The sequence below is a fragment of the Acartia tonsa genome, chromosome 14 (assembly GCF_053477335.1).
Source record: "Acartia tonsa isolate MP-2025a chromosome 14, ASM5347733v1, whole genome shotgun sequence".
NCBI classification, from domain to species: domain Eukaryota; kingdom Metazoa; phylum Arthropoda; class Copepoda; order Calanoida; family Acartiidae; genus Acartia; species Acartia tonsa.
In genome coordinates, this window is record NC_137273.1 from 16,934,415 (window position 1) to 16,955,628 (window position 21,214).

Here is a 21,214-nt window from a genome sequence, read left to right on the forward strand (position 1 = left end):
GACAGGAGAACATTTGTTGTCAAATTGGGTTGCTAACATGTACAGACATCTTTTATTGGTTAGGAGGGATGAAGTAAATGGGGTGGATGGAGGGTATAGTTATTTTAGCCAGCAATGAGTCACTTTATTAGAGTACTTGATAATCTGGTGTAGTATTGGCACAGCTGGCCTCAAACCATCACTAGACTTAAATGAATCGCCATTTATCTCAGTTAAAGGGAAAAAATCCCTTAAAAATGTTTTGTTTCACCACCAGTGAAATGAATAACATGTTCATGTTCAACTATTGTTGTCAATAGAATGTTGTAATCGTTACAAGCAAAGAAAATAAACATAAGAATCGCAGCAATAGCAGGCTATCAAATTTCTAAGTGTGTCTATAACGGACTATCCGAATACAAGCATACAGACTACACTATAAAAGTTGGAAAGATTTTTAATCAATATAATAGATTTGAAATCTGCATAAAATTTTAAGGATTTTTTTATAAAATTCGTTTTTTATATAATTCTTTATTTAAAGGCGCAAATACGATTTAAGTTAATAAATTTTGACCAATAGGATAGCTGGATTGGAAACTACCTACGCTCTAATTGGTTGAATGATGTACGTCACTTAAGCTTCTCCAATCAGAGCGCAGATAGTTTTCAATCCACCAATCACAGATCTTAAAATTATTTAACTTAATTTGTATTTGCGCCTTTAAATAAAGAATTATATGAAAAACGAATTTTATAAAAAATCCTTAAAATTTTATGCAGATTTCAAATCTATTATATTGATTAAAAATCTTTCCAACTTTTATAGTCTAATACAGACATAGCCTAATTACAAAGTAGCTACATAACTAGTAAAATTTAAATATGAAAAAAAATATTTATTAAACGAAAAAATTAACAAAATTTATAAAAAATACAATAGGTAGTTTTTAAACACAGTTTTAGATTAGAATGGGTTTCAAAAAACATTACAGTTTTAAGTCACATTATGGTGAAAAATGAACATGTCAAAAAACTTTTTTTTGGGATTGTTTGCTTTTTAAAATTTGACTTCGTTCAGACTTTTTAAAATGATCGATTATTGAAAAAAAATACATTTTTTTGGATTAATTGTAAAAACAGGGATAGATCAATAGAAGATGGGGTGAGGCGTCCATGCTTTTTTTGGGGTGGGGTATAACAATATCAATATGCGGGGTAATGAAGATTTTAAAAAGTTTTTTTAGGAAAGAGGGAGAGGGACTGATTACCCACGTCCCCCCTTTGACGTCCTTGGATGGGCTATTTATTATAGACGACTCGTAAATCAACGTTATGCTGATGACCAAGAATTGAAAATTCAAACAAAAGAAAGATTCATCTTCTATTAATCTAACTCTGTATCTATAACGTCTTGAAATAATTATTATAGTTAAATAACTCACAAATGCACCCCCAAAGTTACCGCCACCCACCCCCAAAGTTACCCGCATCCACCCCCAAATTTACCCGCATCCACCCTCAAAGTTACCCCCTATTCACTCCCAAAGTTAACCACTATCCACCCCTCAAAAGTTACACCTATCCACCCCAAAGTTACCCCCATCAACCCCAAAAATTACCGCCATCCACCCCTCAAAAGTTACCCCCATCCACCCCTCAAAAGTTACCCCTATATACCACTAAATTTACCCACATCCACCATCCACGTTCACTTCCACTTTGCCCTTTCTTTTCCATCTAGAAGGGCAAAAAAACTTTCTTTGTATTAGAATTTCATAGCTGCTATTCAAGATAGACAACATTTTTTTTAACAATACTTGTTGGCATCTACTCTATAACTCAGTTTGTCCGTCCGTTCCATATAGCAGGAATGAGATTTAATTGCTTTTCTGAAAATTATTAAAGATTTTACTGATTGAAGAGAATCTTCTCTATAACTATGTCAAACGGTCTGTCTATTAAGCTATCATAGAAATAAAATATATTTTAGTATTATGAATTATAGATGTAATTTATTGTGAATATTCCCAAGACCAATCACTAGTTTCTCTTTAACTCACTCTGTCCGTCATAGAGATTAATGGGATTTCCATAATATTTTCTCAGGTTCCATTAGAGATAAGCGACTGATAATATTTTTCTATAAACATTCCCTTGAACAACAAACATCTATTCTGTAACTTCATTTTGTCCGTCCATAAAGAAATATTTATTCGTTTTGTTTAAAGGCAGTTGTCCGCGGTTACGAAAATATAAGAGGTTCAATAAATGAAAGAAAGTTTCCTTTTTTCTCTGGGATCGAATCCTTGTTCTGTGCTTCCATAAACAGCCCAACTTGGAGTCTCCTAAGTTATAGAATTTTGTTATTTACTAGTTTTCCAGGAAGTCCAAGCATTTTTAAATTTTTTTTTGTGGGAGGATTTGGATTTAAAATTTTTGGTTCAGCTTTTGGAAATAAACACCCCCCCCCCCTTCTCATTTGGACGTCATTTTGTTTCATAGGGTTTTGGCTATAAATATTCTATTCCTCATTAATAATCACTAACAGCTACTTCCCTAGAAGCCTCTAGAGGCAATAGCGAGTGTTAATTTGCATTAAAAAAATCCAAACGCTTTTTCTCAAAAAATGCTTCGTGTTTTATTCTCTTTTTACTACCAAAAAAACATTTTTGAAGAGTTAGCATGAATGAACTGTTAGTGAGATCTTTACCTGCATGTAATCTAGACCAGAAAATGTTTCTCCTGTCTCGTAGTAATAATCAACCAAATTCTGGAACCTAAATATGTAATAAAAAATCGATTTAGAAAAATTAATTACAAAAATAAGTAGAAATGGGGAGTAAAAGAGAGATAGGAGAATTTAAATTTGTGTACTTTTGACTTTAAAAAGGCGTTTTAAACTTTAACAATATTTTTTTTTTAAATTTTGCACTAGTAAAATCCTGCAGGTAAGAAGGGGATAATGGCCTATAAATTATTATTTATTACTAGCCAATATGTCAATTGTGGCATCCGCTCGTCATGGGTTTAAATTTCGGCTCAACACCACATCATAACTAAAGACGTTAAAAAGTGTTCCTTATGAGACTAAGTCAAATGCTCGACATCAAAAGTAAGAGTAGTGTAAATGTGCCAGCCCATAACGGGCGTAATTCTAGACAGTTAGAACTTCCAGGTAAGAATCGTGCAATCAGAGGGTTGTTTGTTAGCAATAGTTCACGCCAGGCTACAACTGAATCAAGAAAAAAGTAAGTGCCGAGCTCTAGGACCTATGTATTAAGACTTCATAAAAGCAAAGTTGTTTAAAATTTTAAATAAATAATCTTTGTTTTTCTTGTCATGATTATACGGCAACTCTTAGGGGGTGAAAATTGAACTTGAAATTTTCAAATCTAATTTTCTCAAAAAGATCCCGCTGAAATATTTTGGTTTTACCTGGAATCATCATGGTTTTATGTCTAATTTCACCATACATAGGTCCCAGAGCTCGGCACTTACTTTTTTCTTGATTTAATTGTAGCCTGGCGTGAGTTGGGACCTACTATAAATGTTTAGCCCTACGTTGTTATCAAACGTCCCCAGATGTACGTATGTCCTGTAAAATCTCGTAAACGGCTTACCTCTTGTAGTCAATCCAAGTATGCCACTTTCCATCAACCTAAACAAAGAAAAATATTATCAAATTTGGTACAAATTTTTCCGCACATAATTTCAATCTGAAGAAAGGTAAATTTTGTTTATTATTATTGAGGGTTTTATCTACTTTTAGTGCATTGTCTTATCTCTTAATATCTCAGAATGATCAGTATGAACGTATGGACACTTCTTAAGAAGCGCAGCAAGTCTATAAAAATATTGTTTACCTTATATTTCTTGTGTGTAACCAACAGACAGTTTGAATGCTCGTGTTCGCATGATATCTCATAATCTGGCAACCTTCAAAATAAATTATCATTTAATATCTGCATGTTTGTTTGTACTGAAAGATCTCGCTAATCGCTATACCGATATAGCTGTACTTTACAAAATAAAGCTTTTCAAGTCCCATTTTTTTTGGAAGGTTACATTTAACTACTAAGAGAATTCCACCCCTTTATATAATAACTAACCTCCCATAAACCTTAAAAAAACAAGGATAAAATTCTTTGTCATTACTCCTAGAGGCTATAAGGGGCGCAGCTCTATACTATATATACATAAACAGGATGTCTGTCTGACTGTATGTATGTATCTATATCGTTATATCGATTTCATAACGTCAAGATATAGGTATATTTATATTATTGTTTGTCGGACGGACGTACATACATGCATGAACTATAAAGTAGCTACGCTGCTTACCTGGTGACCAATTCTTTGACAAAGAAAACAACTTCTTCGTGCCAAGGCACGTTCTCCATGGTCAATGTGGACGCTGAAAAAAAGATAATCCTTATAAAGAAGTAACAGGATGTTTTTCTTTGTGTGTCTGAAACTTCAGGAAGGTTTACAGCCATTTTAGAAATTTTACCTTCCCAAAAGAAATCACACTCAGGTGAAAAAAAAAGAGAAAAATTTACATTTAAAAAGCACACCAGATCATGAAACTACCCAATCCGTCCTTAATCCTCCTACCTTTAGAAGATCCACAGAAAGTAACTCCTTTAATCTCAATGAAATCTGGTTCCCCCAGCTGGACCAGCGCCGCGTAGTTGTCCATTTCCTCTGCGTTCCAACCCTTCACCAGGGTCAGCCTGTACACGGTTCTCTGTCCTACAAAATAGTAAGTTTACTTCGTCTGCTAGAAGCTGAAATTCTTAACGGCAATCTTAAATAATAGTAAGTAAGCCTCGTCTGCTAGAAGCTTAACTTTTTAACGGCATTCTGCACAGTATCAGTCTGTCCAGGGTTCGCTGTACTACAAAATTGGTATTTAATTTAATTTAAAGGTTTAACTTTGTAACGGCATTCTGCACAAGTAACCAAAAGTCTAAAAAATAGCAAAGTTGAAAAAAGTTGCTAAACTATACGTAGCACAGGAATAATTCTTAAATATCCAAAAACTAGAGTTTATGACGATTCTAACGGTATGCATAACATTTTTAGTAGCGAAGCTACTCTATAATTCACTTTGTCCGTCCGTCAGTCTGTCCGTAACGCTATGGGGCAAATGGGATTTACTCAGCTCCTATAAAAGATAGAATACTGAATTTTTTTGACAACATTCCCATCATTAAGGAGCACAATAAAGTATTAAACATCGATGGCGATAGGACCGCTTTTTAGCAGGTTTTAGGCTATTTTTGTATTTTTCACTTTTTTCTCAATATCTTTTGTGTTTATGGTTCGATTTTCAAAATTTTTTCAGTTATAGATATTTAAATTAAATTTTCAGTCTTTTAAAGAAACCAACTATGACGGTCAGACTGCCTTTAAGCAGGTTTTAGGCTATTTTGTATTTTTTACATTTTCTCCATATCTTTCGTGTTTATGGTCCGATTTCCAAAATTTTTTTAGTTATAGATATCAAAATTAAATTTCCTGTCCTTTAAAGAAAACAACTATGACGGTCAGACTGTCTTTCAGCAGGTTTTAGGCTATTTTTTTTATTTTTCACATTTTTCTCCATATCTTTGGTGTTTATGGTACGATTTCCAAAAATTTTTCAGTTATACATATCAAAATTAAATTTCCTGTTGTTTAAAGAAAACAACCATGCAGGTTTTTGGCTATTTTTAAATTTTTCCATATCTTTGATGTATAGGTATAGTCCAATTTTCAAAATTTTTATAAGTTATAAGGATTTAAAAATTAAATTTCCTGTCGTTTTAAGAAGACAAGCATGGCGGTCAGACTGCCTTTTCGCAGGTTTTTGCTATTTTTATATGTTTTACATATTTCCTCATATCTTTGGTGTTTTTGGTCCAATTTTAAAACTTTTTTGGGATATCAGTATCAAAATAATTTTTCCCATTGTTATGAGCATCTTTTATGTTATTTACTTTGATTGTCATCATTATACAAAATAAAACAGGGTCTTGTGTTTTTTTTCTCCAATAAATCAATTAATAAATAAACTTTAAATCTACTTGTACGCATTACCATCTATGATTTTATTTTTTGTGCTTCGCTACTTATGGATGTTGTCATCCTTGTTCTGCTATAAACACAAGCTGCGCAATTTGAATTTTAAAAATGTAGGCATTTTTGCCCACCCTTCAAATTGGTCATGATCCAAAAATCTTCCAAAAATAGAAACTTTGGAAAAACTGGTTTTTAAGGCAAAATTTGTTGAAAATCGCTAAATATTTTTTTCTTATACAAAACTCCCCAATCCAATGAAGAAATTAAGATATACCTAGATCATTTACTTCTGTCGATAGCAAGTGGGTTAAATTAACAAATATTTTTGTTCTATTTAAAAAAAAACACCCTGTAGAAAGACAGCGGTGCTCAGAGAGTGGGGACAATGATATGTTTATTACAGTAGTCCCTAAAGTTTTATAATAATAATTTTCTTATTCGTTGGCTTATCAACTTTGGGGACTTTGATTGTTTGATTCATTAAGTTGAGTGTTCGTTCAACCAATAATTTTAATCTACAGAAGGAGTCAATTAATCGGACCCTGTCTTATCCCTTTAGATCCCTGAGCAGAGCTACTATAAAACTTACCTTTATGTGCAAGTTCCTTGAGGCTTTGAATAAATCTCTCCCAGTAATCTTTGAACAGCGGGCGGTCAATCTTCTTTAATGACTCTTTGGTGGATGCGTCTGTTGTTAATAATATTAATAAGTGATATCTTAAATAATTCTAATAAATCATACGATACATGTGTTTTTGAATGGTTTGACTGAGCAATGAAAGTTAAAAAGTTAATTATCCTATTACAGAAAATAACAAAGGGGGAGGTCATTTTCTAGTAAATTCCGTAAAGGTGTGTGTGTTATAAGGCCTAAAAATAGTAGTAGAACGATAAGGTGCTCTATATATTTGTATTCCCTATTGAATAGAACAATAGGGAGCACCTTATCGTTCTACTACTATTTTTAGGCCTTATAACACACACACCTTTACACACCTTTACGGAATTTACTAGAAAATGACCTCCCCCTTTATTTATGTCTGAAGCTAAAGATTTAGGTAACTACAATACTGAAAAAGTTCTCCCTTTTAGGGACTTTACATAGGTCCAGGGATGGATTTAGGCTGTTTTAGGTTTATGTCTTATGTTTAGGAAGGTTTTCTAATATTTTTCCGTTCCTTTTTTACCCTTTGAAGACAAAGTCCTTAAATGCTAGGGGCGCAATAATAGGGTTTTTTGGTTTGTCCCTAAAAAACGAACCGATTGAGCTTTACATTTTAAGGTCACAGGATTGTGATAGTATTAAACTATGTCATTATCAAGTTTTATTTATCTTCGAACATTTATAAACAAAATTGATACCACTATTTAGTTGCCTATAGAAACGTATAGCTGTGTGCAGGGGTCCATGTCTCTGATAGCTTCGGGGAACTGCGCGTTCGTCACCAAGAAGGACGAAATTTCCTAATGGAAAGGTAAACCATAAACGTAGAGTTCCTTAAGACATTCTATTATCAAAGGAATTGGCGAGATATTTGTAAGACTTTTCTGTAGTTATTCTAACAATGCATGGGAAGGAGTTGTGCCTGTTTTTTAACCTGAAAATTTTATTAAAAGTCTTCCAATTACTTATCACTCTAACGTTTGTTAGTCCTGAAACTATTTGGATCATAAAAAGATAACGAAGTAGCAGCTTTTGTCGTATTTATACGGTACATTTTCTACTATTTCTAGCCCCTGCGGGGTCAATCTCATAACTCTGCAGGGCAATCATTATCATTTACCTAACCTAATCTAAAATAACCTATCAAAACGAAACCAACTACTTCTTTTTCTTTCCATGATCCAACTATTCTACACCTAATGTCGGACCGTGTGTACATCCGTCAGTCCATATGTTTAGATGTTTATGGTTTTGCCTGGTTATGAAGTAATCTGACAAACTTGTTTATCTGTGGATACATGATCGGTTCACCCACTAGAGACAGGGCACAGTGAGCAACCTAAAACAAGATGATTTGTGTGCTTACGTAATACAAATATAGAATGAAAAGTTCAAAATTGTCTGATTTGACGAGAAAAGTGAAAAGAATTTCGGCGAAAAGGCGGTTTTCGGCGAGAGCGCCGGTCCCGCCGCCCTTTCTTAACAGTTCCACACTGTACCTCTTAATAGTTGAGTTCCTTTGACATTTAGTTTTGGTTTCTAAAAGTGTCACACCAGCCACCCCCCCCCCCCCTCAATGAATATTTAAAATTGTGACTTCACTAGAGCATTTGACACTGTACAACCAGCTTTCGTGTTGGGAAATCACTAGGAACTTCTTAGAACTTTAATCTGTCTGTTTATATAAAAGTTTTAAATCTTAAAGTTCTGATTTCACAAAAGCATTTGATAGTGAATTTCCTACCTTCATGCCTTCAGCTAACTTTTCAGGTAAAACACCAGGAACTCCTTTGAACTCATTAATCATCTTGTAATGGTTATTTAGAGCCCCTTCAATGATAGTTTCAGCATCATCCATTTTCCACCTAAAATAGGGATTGCTCCATGTTTGTTTGTTGGGTCTAAAGTTAATATTTATTTGTTTTAATTTCAGTACGATAAGATCCAAGGTATATAGGGAGGATGGGATATTATTCTAAAATGGGAATGTTAATTTGTAATTATATTTGAAATCTAATACATTTTCAATCCCAAAAATCTTCATCCTATTGATGGATAAACTCTTGATGACGAAATACACCATTTGGTCTTATTTTGATGCATCTCTAAAGTAAATATTCTTGATAAAATATGGTCTTTGATTGCATTTCCTTTGGGGCCAAAGCTTTCCCCAAACTCTTAACAACTCATGTAGTGCTTCTAAAATAGCAGGAACCTTTGTTTTTTTTTTATGATTTTAGTTATGGCAAGATATTGGACAGAGATTCAAACCTATTACTAACCGACAGTCGAAGGTTTTATAATCGGGTATAGTCCCTTTCGTGGAAAAGCCTCTTAAGGGGCATTTCATCGTATTTTCACAGTAGCTTTTCCCCTATTCTAGCCCCTGCACTAACCATGCGGGGCATTCGCCTTAATTATTCTTATCTAACCTTAAATAACCTATCAAAAGATAATGTAAAAATACGAGGCGTTGTAACGAAAGGGACTATACCCCTTTATTTTACTAATTAATTACCTCCATTCTGTACCGACAGGATTAGAATGATGCCTCCAGCAGAATACACATTTGTTTGCACAGGCAAGGCTGGGAGTTGTCTCCATACATCTGAAATATAAAAATACTAGATTAAAGAATATATTCTATGCACTAACAGTTAAGTTTTAATTGCGGCTTTCAATTCAATAGTCTGTCTGTAAATCATCATCAGCTAAATTATCCAACTATTTATCTAAACACTTGTAAGACTGTGTAGAACAATTATTCCTCGCAACGTAATATGAACAGCTTTTATACGGATATAAAATGTCCGATTATACGATTAAGACCAACTTTTTTTAACCTTGAGATGCCGACATAGTTTTTTCGTATGGATGAGAACCGGTTAAGTTCTAATCCACCGGACATTAATCGGTTTCGAATAAATACGAGAATAGTTATTTCTAGCATCGTATTGTAAAAAGCTTTCCGCGGATATAGAATGTACAATTATAAGATTAAAATCATTTTTTTAGCCCCGAGGTGACGGATTCGAATGAATTCGAGATATACTTATTTCTTTCATCGTATTATAAACCGCATTCCGCGGATATAGAATGTTTATAAGATTAAAACTAGTTTTTTTAGCCCCGAGGTGCCGAAGGCACGGGCTGAAAAACTAGTTTTAATCTTATGATTGTACATTTTTATATTCGCAGAAAGCTGGATATAATACGATGCTAAACATAGTTTTTTTCGTTTGAATGAGAACCGGTTGCTATCCACCGGATTCGAATGAATACGAGAAATTATGTTAAAACGTCCCCTACTGCCAATCTATCTCACTGTGTGTCTAGCTATCTATCTATTTACCTATGACTTTCAATTCCAATTGCTTATAACATCTTCCCCTATCTATCTATTTCTATATCTATCTATCTCCAAATCTACTTATCTAGCTATCTATCTATTTACCTATGGCTCTCAATTCCATAGAATGTATGTTTATAACATCCACCCCTTCCTCGTAACATTGACTTTGTCCATCTTAAAAAAAATAATTTTCAATGAGCGAAGCTGTGTTAAAAGTCAGAAGTAGCTGCCTGTTTGTCAGTAGGTCAGTATTGTTGTTTAAATGATTTATTCATCTTATGGAAAAAATCATACATGATAAAATAATAAAAATACAAAAATTAACTAACAAAATGCAAACATAGATAGCAAATAATTAATACAGTAATAATGTGTAATATTAGTAACGTAAATGAATATTAAACTACATTCATAAATACAAACGAGCATTAACAATTAATATTGACAGCGCTCAAAGACTTGATTATATAGATGCTTTGCTTTTGAAGGCAAAATTGTTATTTTTGAATTGGACATGTGGACTTTCTGGTTATGATCATAGAGTTGCTAAGCTTCCAAAAGTTTACCTAACTTTTACAGCAATCATTTTAATAAGTTTAGAACCGAAAGAAAGATTCAAACATGCCTAAATACACGATATGAGCTAAATGTAAAACAAGCTTTGCCTTCATTAGTTTATTAATAGTTATCTATCGCATCGTACTATAGACAGCTTTCCGCGGATATAAAAATTAAAAATTATAAGATTAAAACCAGTTTTGTTAGCCCGGGTCTTCACGGCAAGGTTTAAAATTTTTTTTTTAATATTTGTGGAAAATTGTCTGTAAAACGATGCTTTACATGATTTTTCAGTATAGATAATAACCGGCTCTAATCCAGCGGATATTAATCGGTTTCGAGGCCATACTGGAAATTACAATACCTGCATAATTTGACACCAGAATGAGATCCAATAATCTTGTACCCCTGCTTTGTCAGGCTCTGGCGCAACTGGGGAGTAACCATTTCCTAAATAAATTAAATTTTTAACATTTAGATTCTTATTGATTGATTGGCCATAGTTTCTTAGCATTTTGACCTAAGTTGTGACGGCCGGAGTAAGTTGAGACACTTGAATAACCACTTGGGCCAGCTAAAGCTCAAAGTCCAAGTACATTATGAATTGACCCCCTATCTCATGAATAATCTTCATTATTACCTCACCCTCGCCGAATATAACAGATGTTCCAAATTAAGTCAGCTCTATGAATGACGCTCTCCGCAGAGGAGCTTGGGATAATGGTAGGACTGATATCATGTACGTAACTTTTGAGTATCCAAACTACTCAATCATATCCCTTATTACACAGCCAAGGGGAAGTTGCGTGAATGTATTGCGACTGAGAAATTCAAGTCAACACATTAACTAATAACTGAGGACTTTATTCCTATTAGCAACATAAAAAGAGGACAATAATTCCTGTGTCACAATATCCACGTATTCTATATCCATTAAAAAAATTACCTTAGGTTCTGTAGACTTAACTTTAACTGGATTCTTTGCTTTGCTAAGCATTGCTCCTAAATTTCAGTATATTCAAAATCTTGTAATTTTTAAATGTTCGTGCTACTCTATAAGTATATGCTAAGTAAGGACAATTCCGTATTGTCAGTGCACAATACATATTTTGAGACTAAAGTATCATATGTAGTTTTTTTTTATCTTTTTAGCACATATCCAAAAAAGCAAAATGGTATTCAGCAAAGAAATTCATTGTAGATTTATAGATTATGTGATAATATTTTCATATAATACTTAAAAATTCAAGATTTTGATTATCATCCCTAAATCCTCCAAATCAACAAGTCCCTCTCCCTCTTCCACTTCCCCTTCACTGTCCTCCTCCTCCTCCTCGCTGGAGAACCCACTGGAAGACCCCTCTCCCCCTTCTGCTTCTGCTGCTACTGTTGGAGAATCAGCTGTTTCTTGCGTACTGTTGGACTTCGCGCCATTTTCTTGAGACTTAATGACGTCATCACCAATGTTATCACCTTTAGTTATTTTGCTTACTAACTTTTCTTTCCAAACCTAGAATAAGAAAGAATAAATACTATTTAGTATCTTTAAGTTTCAAATAGAGAAAATTATTCTTATTTGAATTACCTTTACTATTAGGTTCCATTCATAAGATGGCTTGAATACTTTGGATACTTTTGTTAAATCCTGATTATTTGGTTAAAAATTTAGCACTGTCTAAACATTACAACAAATAATTTATTATACAGAAAGAGTAATTTTGTTAATCATTTTTGGGTAAGTACACCATTTAATCGTCCATTGTTCTATACCTTAAGATCCTTGAAAGATACTACAGATGTAACTAATCCCTACACATTAGAACATATAATTCCTTACCAAAACAGCATCTATACAGGGATCTAAAGTGATAAGACAATGGCCGATAAAGGGGGGGGGGGGAAGTTCTGACACTTTTGCGTAAACGGTGATTATAGGCTTTGTCTTTGGACTGAGAGGATAGGTTATTAGGGATAAAATCATTCTTATATGATGATTCCCCCCAGATTTAAGATTTTTTGGATAGGCCTCCAGGTTCCGGAGCTCCAGGCCTCCAGGTTGTCTCTCTACAGGTAAAAATGAAATTTTTTTTTTTTTAAGAGTTAGATGTCAGCTTATGAGACAAAATATGTATGTTTTTTCTTCAAATATGTGAATAACAATCAAAAAGAAGTATATTTTATCTTATAAGTTAACTTCTAACTCTTCAAAAAAAAAATCTTATTTTTAATTTTTACCTGTACAGAGACCACCTGGAGGCCTGGAGCTCCGGAACCTGGAGGCCTATCCAAAAAATCTTAAATCTGGGGGAAATTCATCATATGAGAATGATCTTATCCCTAATAGCCTATCCTCTCAGTCCAAAGACAGAGCCAATAATCACTGTTTACGCAAAAGTGTCAGAACTTCCCCCCCCCCCCTTGATGTACATCCCCAAATGACAAGTGAATACACAAAATTGCCCATTCTGTAGATTTCAATTAGTGGTTGTAAAGTTTGGACACTTTGGGGACTAGTGTAATTTACCAGCCCAATGTCCTCTCCCTCCCTGGTATCTGTATTTTTTTACCTGGAAGTCAGCTTCAATACTTCCCTGTTTGCTCTCAGCCACATTTTCATCCCCTAGGGCTAGGGGCGTGAACCTTTCAGCTGACAACTAGTCAACAATAATTCTTTTAATATTATTTCTATTTTTAGGGAAAGATTAGTGATATAGGGCAATGTAATTATCTCCCCACCCCTTTTGGTTCTATTTCTCAAACCTATTTCTTAACCACCTAACACCTCTCTTTTGTTCCAAAATTTTTAAATAAAAAACTTATTTCTAATCCCTGCATGGACCTATCCTTACAAGTTACGAGATACTAGCTCTAAAGGGTTCTACTAACCTTTACTTAACCTAACTTAAGCATCAAATATATGTTTATTAAAAAAAAATTTGTTGTCCAACTGTAATATAAAGGGAACCGCCCAAACTACTTTTATGCTTGAATATTAATAATCTTGTTATTAGGAAAGTAGGAACAAAGTTTTGTTTTCTTTTGCCCCCTGAATCTTCCCCCCAAACAATACTAAACTAATATGAGTCATTAGGTTAGCTTGGTTTTAGTAAAAAAATATAATTTAACTTAAAAAGTATTATTTTCCTGGCCCAAAAATGAGTCCACATTCTTGGCAATAACATTGTAGTTATCCGCATAGAGGCTGTTGCCGAGTCCAAACACACAATATTTCAGCGGTTTCATCATGTTGTGGGACACCCTACACACAAAATAAAGTTCATTGGTTGTCTAGGTGATGGTGTTTGTTATATGATTAAAGTAGGACATCTGCCAAACCAAGGCAAAGGTCAGGGAGGAAGTGAAAGGAAGTTTTCTTATTCTCTGACTTAAAAACTTTAGGAACTTTTATTAAATTTTATTGGTCGGTTTATTGAAATAAATGTTTGAACCCTTCAACCAGTATGTTAAATCTACAAAAGGGGTAATATTGTGTATCATAAATTTATCGGCAATTAACTTATCCCTTTAGATCCCTGTATTTAAACACAAAATAAAAACTTAAACCTGAAATCACCTTCCAGATCCTGGAGTCAGGTATAGAACCAGGAACAGGATTCTGGAGGAAATCCATCCGTGTAGGTGGAGATTATATTTACCTGAAGTCACCAGCAAGGTCCTGGAGCCAGGTATAGAACCAGGAACAGGATTCTGGAGGAAATCCATCCGTGTAGGTGGAGATTATATTTACCTGAAGTCACCAGCAAGGTGCTGGAACCAGGTATAGAACCAGGAACAGGATTCTGGAGGAGCTCCATCCGTGTAGGTGGAGATTATATTTACCTGAAGTCACCAGCAAGGTCCTGGAGCCAGGTATAGAACCAGGAACAGGATTCTGGAGGTGTTCCATCTGTGTAGGTGGAGATTAACACAACCATCAAGTCATAATCAGCTTATCATATACACAATTTTTAATCTTTATGTATTAGTATCATGAAAGAAAGTTCAACGTCCATTAAAAGAAGTATTGTCAGATTTTAACTTGTTAAGAAAGTCCTCTCCCCTTCCAAGCTAAAACGATATTTTCAAAGAGGAAGGAACATAGGAATAATAATTACGCTGGTACCCAAAGTTTTCTTAGTCGTTGGCTTAAAATCTTGGGTATTTCTAATAAGTTTTGATTGGTTGGTTCATTTTATTGGGTGTCAGGCCTTTTCAACCAATAGTTTTAATCTACAGAATAGGTAACTTTGATTACAGCCACTGACAGTAATCTGACACCGTACAATAATCGTCCTCTTGAATATCTGAATAGTACCCAAAAACCCACTCTTCTATATTTATTAAAAATTGCGCCATTCCTTTGAATTTAATAAATTCTTCGTCAATATTTTTATCAAAATCTGCACAATTCTTGATTGTTACGACGAGTCCTGCAACGGCTAAATCCTGCATCAAACTCTAAAATTGAAATTTCAGGTGAAAAACTATTTTCCTTTAAATTTTCTGTTACTCAAAAATATCCATCGCTTTCCCAAATAGAAAATATTATCAAATCATAAGAATCGCATAGTATTACTACAGCCCCTTTCACAATCACATTGCTTCGCTTTCACCATTACATAATAAACAAAACACCCTCTCTAATTTAATTCCTATTATGCCTTTTGCGACTAAGAAACACTTTCCGTAGTGATTTATACGCGAGACTGGATTCACACAATTTTTCACACACACACTTATTAACATCTTCAATTATGACACGATTTAAGTTAAACTCAAACTCAACATCTACCCGAAATTTAGAATTAAGAATAATTAAATGATTATCTCAGCTGGCTAATATAACGATACCCCACATTCCCTCGCTTCACTTAAGACTTTGACCATGGATGAACGTATTGACCATTATCTGAGGACTATATAGGCAACCGAAATTGACAACAAAAAATCCACTGTTACAATATCCACATAGGTATATTATATATCCTTTCAACTAGCAGACTCAAAGAATTACCTCTGAAAAAGTTTTAGAATTTCCAGTGGTGGTGCCATACAGGATGAGGACCCGTAACGCTGCTGGTTTCTGGACATCCAGGTCTTTATCTCCGGAGGATTTAGTCTTCTTACATCCCCCACAACATTTACCCCCCTTCTCACAACTCTTCTTCTCACCTTAATAAAACGAATGGATATAGAATCCTTATATAAAAGTAAAAAGATCGTTGTCTGTCTTTTTGTATCAAAGGTTCTCACTAACCACTGAACCGATATGATTCTCCTTTACAGGATAACTTCTAATAGGAACTTTTAATGCATTTTGTTTTATCATCACTGGGGATGTAGAACAATTTATTAGCCATTATCTTATCCCTTTAGGTCCCTGGCATCAATGGCTTTTGTACCTTGATAAAGCAAATTACCCCTTCTGTATTCTTGGTCGACAAGTTTAGATACTGCTAATTTGAAATCAACCAATCAAAATTCAATAAAAGTTTCAAACTGATACAATGTTGGAGTTATAAAACTTTGGGTACCAGTATAATTTACAGTCTAACATTCGCTTCCTCCAATCATTCTTAGAACTACTCCCTATAACAGACACTAGTTGCTTCACCCCTAGCCTCTATGGGGGGGGGGGGGGGGAGTGTTCACAATATTAAACATACCTTTTTCATCCTTACTTTCTTTTACTTTTTCTTTCTCTACACTCTTTCCTTGTCTGTTAGCCACACTTGTAGAAGTTTTCCATCTTATAATTGCATACACAATGAACCCTATTGGTATGAGAAAAGAAAATAAGAGGTTAATAAGCCTTCCCTTTTTCATAGGAAAACCTCATAGGTAATTTTAAAACAACCAACGGCTGCGCCGACCCTATTATCTTGAGGTTCTTTATTTAAAGGGGGATGAAGGAAGGAAGCAGAAAATAGCCTAAACCCATCCCATGGCTAAAATATTATTTTAAACAGCCTAAAACCATCCAAGGACCTATGTTAAGCTTTTGTAAGATGGCAAATAAGTTCAGTAGTTATTGAAATCTTAAGCTTCAGACAAAAAAAATCCTAAGATATCTATAATATGTACAAATTAGAACGATGTCTGTTTATCTGAAGCTTAAGATCTCGGTGAACTGCTGAACCAATTGGGTCCTACTCTTCAGGGAATATACTTACTGGTTCTGATGTGGTTTTAGGCTATTTTCAACTTGATTCAACTCTTTTATTCTTTTCTCTATGCCTATGAGTAAAAAAGTGATGTAGGTTGAATATGTTAACAAGGAATACAATGTGTTAATGTTCGTTTGTTATACCGTTTTAGAGCTTAGCTCTTATTGATGTTGTCATCCTTGTTTTAAATTCATATTTTTTATTCTTTTCTCTATGCCTATGAGTAATGAAGTGATGTAGGTTGAATATGTTAACAAGGAATACAATGTGTTATTGTTCGTTTGTTATACCGTTTTAGAGCTTAGCTTTTATTGATGTTGTCATCCTTGTTTTAAATTCATATTTTTTATTCTTTTCTCTATGCCTATGAGTAATGAAGTGATGTAGGTTGAATATGTTAACAAGGAATAAAATGTGTTAATGTTCGTTTGTTATACCGTTTTAGAGCTTAGCTTTTATTGATGTTGTCATCCTTGTTTTCAATTCATCTCTTTTATTCTTTTCTCTATGCCTATGAGTAATGAAGTGATGTAGGTTGAATATGTTAACAAGGAATACAGTGTGCTAAGAATCACAGACATTTTTATATACTCACTTTCTCTTCTGCTAAAACATCTGGAATAGAGTTATTTATTAGACACATAGCATCAAGGATATAGTGATAAGACAATAGCAGATAAATTAATCTTCCAATTTAAATGAGACTAGCGGTTACGCCCCTAGAGGCCTCTAGTGGCACTTTAAAAGTTTGGTGTTAATTACACTAAATATCGAAATAAAAACTTAAGTCTTCTTTTAATTTTTTAGTATAATTTTAGTGAGACAGCCCCAAAACAGAGTATCTTTGCTCCTGTGGCCAAACTGACTGCCTGGAGTCCCTAACAGAGAGTGCCTTTATGTGTTAACACAAGTAGGGATTCGAACCCATTCCCAAAACTAACCAATGTGGAATAGCTGTGTATTACAGCATGAGGTCAGTATTTTCACCACTGACAGATAGAAGGCAAGGCCAATCCTAACCAGAAACCCGATCATTTACCCACAGGCCACAGTGGAGCATCTTGGAGGTCTGCACCACATATTTTCTGGGGTGTTGTTCACCTGCACCCATGGATTGGGCATGTTAAGACCCATTGGTGTCCTCAGGCTTCCATTAACCCTACCATTTGGGCCAAGTTCAGAGTAATGTCTCACACCTGGCCCATGCCCTGTCCATGAGATGCTCCCCTGCCAATCACAGATCAGCACAACTGCCATGGAAGGATAGCTGTAGGTGGTGGGCCGCATTCCTTTGCTTAAGATGCAAGTTAGCACTACCCTGATCTTGATCCTCCAGGAGATTATGGTAGTGTGCATCTTGAACTATGCCCTGAGCCTGGGAGGGTTCTTATTGAGGGAGTTGGGGACACCATTACTGTTTGACAAACTCGAGCTGATGGTATGAATCTATAGGGAGAGTAGCCATGGTCGCCCCCACTCACATTAAGCAAGTGGTCCTAGCCCTGCCAACCCTGGGGAAGTCCCAGGGCCCCTCACACAACCTGCGGCTGAAGGCAAGAAGCACTCTAGTTGTACAATTAACTGTCTGGCCAGGGCAGCTTTCATGAAGCCACTGCCAGCAACAGCCCTTGTCCCCATCAAATTTAATAAGGTCATTTTAGAGCTGACTAAGATGCTCCCCTGCCAATTACAGATCAGCACAGCTGCCATGGAAGGATAGCTGCAGGTGGTGGGCCGCATAACTTCGATCAAGAAGCAAGTTAGCACTACCCTGATCTTGATCCTCCAGGAGATCATGGTGGTGTGCATCTTGAACTATGCCCTGAACCTGGGAGGGTTCTTTCTAAGTTGGGACACAGTTACTGTTTGAAACTATCCATGGTGGAATAGCTGTATATTACAGCATTGGGCTCAGGCAATGTATGAGTTGGGGACCCAATTACTGTTTGAAACTATCCACAGTGGAATAGCTGTATATTACATTATTGGGCTCAGGCCCCTCTGGATACCCTCTAGCTGTTGTTGGTGATCAGCAGGTTCAGCTCCTTGTTAAAGTTCTACCTGGGTCCCCATAGTCAGGCCCCTACACTGGAAGTTAGGCCTGGTCTTGACCACTATCTCTCTCCTGGGGGGCCGTTTGATGCAGTTGCACCTCCTGAAGGCACATTGAACACCATGGGGGTGTACAACTAAGAATATCCCCTGTCCAGTTTCAATTTCTGGGGGGCCCTGGCACCTATCTTGATGAGAATGGCCATGAACTACACGCTACCCATATCCTGGTGATTGGTGAGCTCTGAACTGGTGCTCATTGACCTCATAAAAGTCGATGGGGACAAGGACTGTGGCCCCATGAAAGCTGCCCTGGCCAGACAGTTGAATTTACAGCTAGAGGGCTTCTAGTCTTCAGTAGCTGGTTGTGGGAGGGTCCCTGGGCCTTCCCCCGGCTTGGCATTGCTGGGACCACTTGCTTAATGTGAGTGGGGGTGACCATGGCATACTCTTCCTACCGAGTTATGGTGTCCCCAACCCCCTTAATAAGAACCCTCCCAGGCTCAGGGCATAGTTCAAGATGCACACTACCATGATCTCCTGGAGTATCAAGATAAAAATAGGGCTAACTTGCATCTTGAGTGAAGGTATGTGGCCAACCACCTGCATCCTTCCATGGTGGCTGTGCTGATCTCTGATTGGCAGGAAGAATCTCACAGCCCATTTCAGGGGCCAGGTGTGTGACATTATTCTAAGCTTGGCCCAAATGGTAGGGTTTATGGGAGTCTGAGGGCACCATTAGGTCTCAACCTGCCCAATCCATTGGTGCGTGTGAACAACACCCCAGAAAACAAGTGGTGTAGACCTCCAAGGTGCTCCACAGGTGCCTGTGAGTGAATGATCGGGTTTCTTATTAGGATAGGCCTTGCCTTCCATCTATCAGTGGTGAAACTACTGACCTCATGCTGTAATACACAGCTATTCCACATTGGTAAGTTTTGGGAATGGGTTCGAATCCCTACTTGTGTTAACACATAAAGGCACTCTCTGTTAGGACCTCCAGGCAGTCAGTTTGGCCACAGGAGCAAAGATACTCTGTTTTGGGGCTGTCTCACTAAAATTATACTAAAAAATTAAAAGAAGACTTAAGTTTTTATTTCGATATTTAGTGTAATTTTACGTAAAATCTTAAAATGGCAATATCCGGCAAGAAGGAACGGCTAGGATTTTGTTCTTAACTGATTCTAACTACCACTAGGTCCTATTTGAACGCCCAATTGTCCGAATGTTTGGGAAATTTTTTTAATCTAAAGTTCGGTTAAGGAGGGGTGTGTGCAATGTAGCGAAGGAGTCTTTATTAAATTGCTACGATACTTTGCAATGTTTCGTAGGAGTCTGTATTCGAGGAAAAAAATTTCGATTTATTGTGATTTCTCTTGGGAGGGTGGTTGTACCCTCCCCCAAAATAGTCATAAACTTTCCCAGGACCTATGAGAAGCTACCTTGTTAAGGAGAACCCGATCGGTTAAGCGGTTAGCGAGACCCTTCGGAACAAACACACAGACAGACAAACAGACATCCTGTTACTTTAGTATAAGGATATAGCAAATATTGGAATAATTAAACAGGGATCTAAAGGTATAAGACAATGGATGATAAATCTTTGTGCATCCCAAATTAATATAAAATTCAGTATCCCTTATGTAAACTTAAAGATTGTAATATCCAATCCGGATTTAATTAAACCCAAAGATTTAATGACAACTAATAAAGATCCCATCTATAAAACTTTGGCCGGTACCAGTATAATTTTTTATGGGTAATTTATGTTGAAGATTAATTAAACTATCATTATCGTGTCCCTACCATTATATTTTAAGTATTTATAAAATATCAAAATATTAAAGTTTTTTTCAGAAACAATACTTACATAAAAAATTGAATGGCTAAATTTTAATTTATAATTATACAAATACATTAATTTAAATACAATAATAATGATTGAAATATATATAAATAAAATAGATAACTAGAGGCCTATTTCTTCTTTCCTCCTTTGTAAAGTCCCTAAAAAAATAAACCATATATTTGAGTATGCCAAAAATAGGTGTTGTTTCAAAATATCCAATCCTAAATTAATAATTTGTGGGAAAGGTTGACTAAACCCCACAGAAAATAGCTTAAAACTATCCCATTCACATGTACCAAAGGTAAATACCCTAAAAGCACAACTAAACTAATAATCAGTTTAAAAATCTGGGGATCTATTGTCTGATCTAGGGAACGTTTTAAGCTATTTATCAGTAGGTTATAGTAGATCACCCAAAAGAAGGTATGTAGTATAAGGATAAAACAACCTATACAAAAAATTGAAGGTATTCAGGAAAAGCGTCAAAAAGGATAAATAAAACTTTCTTTGTCATTATATACCTACCT

The 21,214-nt window shown here is 35.5% G+C and overlaps 2 protein-coding genes across 4 annotated transcripts in view; both read right to left on the reverse strand.

Annotated features, from left to right (window-relative positions):
* Positions 1-868: 868 nt before the first annotated feature.
* LOC145305898 (S-adenosyl-L-methionine-dependent tRNA 4-demethylwyosine synthase TYW1-like) lies at positions 869-17,430 on the reverse strand. 3 transcript variants are annotated; one of them, XR_013874811.1, is made up of 24 exons: positions 17,298-17,430; positions 16,286-16,393; positions 15,634-15,791; positions 14,978-15,077; positions 14,460-14,568; positions 13,764-13,878; positions 13,187-13,273; positions 11,885-12,129; positions 11,566-11,620; positions 10,984-11,069; positions 10,164-10,235; positions 9,228-9,317; positions 8,454-8,574; positions 7,965-8,048; positions 7,422-7,509; positions 6,635-6,733; positions 4,597-4,734; positions 4,324-4,396; positions 3,846-3,918; positions 3,603-3,640; positions 2,693-2,759; positions 2,266-2,327; positions 1,377-1,719; positions 869-1,061 (listed from the first exon to the last, which is right to left on the reverse strand). XR_013874811.1 is itself a non-coding variant. In XM_080147759.1 (23 exons), the coding sequence occupies exons 1-23, from the start codon at positions 17,365-17,367 to the stop codon at positions 1,668-1,670; spliced, it is 2,190 nt and encodes a 729-aa protein (XP_080003885.1). In that variant the 5' UTR covers positions 17,368-17,430; the 3' UTR covers positions 869-1,667. The 3 variants fall into 3 exon arrangements, 2 of the variants coding, with proteins under 2 accessions (XP_080003885.1, XP_080003886.1); XM_080147759.1 differs by having other exon boundaries at positions 869-1,719; XM_080147760.1 differs by lacking the exons at positions 14,460-14,568; positions 14,978-15,077; positions 15,634-15,791; positions 16,286-16,393; positions 17,298-17,430 and adding an exon at positions 14,276-14,377 and having other exon boundaries at positions 869-1,719.
* Positions 17,401-21,214, reverse strand: part of LOC145305343 (uncharacterized) — a 31,305-nt gene continuing 27,491 nt past the window's right edge. Inside the window, exon 27 of the mRNA XM_080146960.1 lies at positions 17,401-20,845. Within this exon, the coding sequence (XP_080003086.1) occupies positions 20,816-20,845 (30 nt within the window). The 3' untranslated portion in view covers positions 17,401-20,815. The remainder of the gene's footprint in view (positions 20,846-21,214) is intronic.

What these genes read in the sequence shown, in the direction of transcription:
- LOC145305898 (XM_080147759.1), bottom strand. Translation starts at nt 17,367, where the DNA reads ATGTCTGTGATTCTTAGCACACTGTATTCCTTGTTAACATATTCAACC. An exon ending in TATGGAATTGAGAGCCATAG is followed by an intron (nt 9,318 to 10,163) that starts GTAAATAGATAG and finishes TTTATATTTCAG; the next exon opens with ATGTATGGAGACAACTCCCA. An exon ending in GTCAAAGAATTGGTCACCAG is followed by an intron (nt 3,919 to 4,323) that starts GTAAGCAGCGTA and finishes TTTATTTTGAAG; the next exon opens with GTTGCCAGATTATGAGATAT.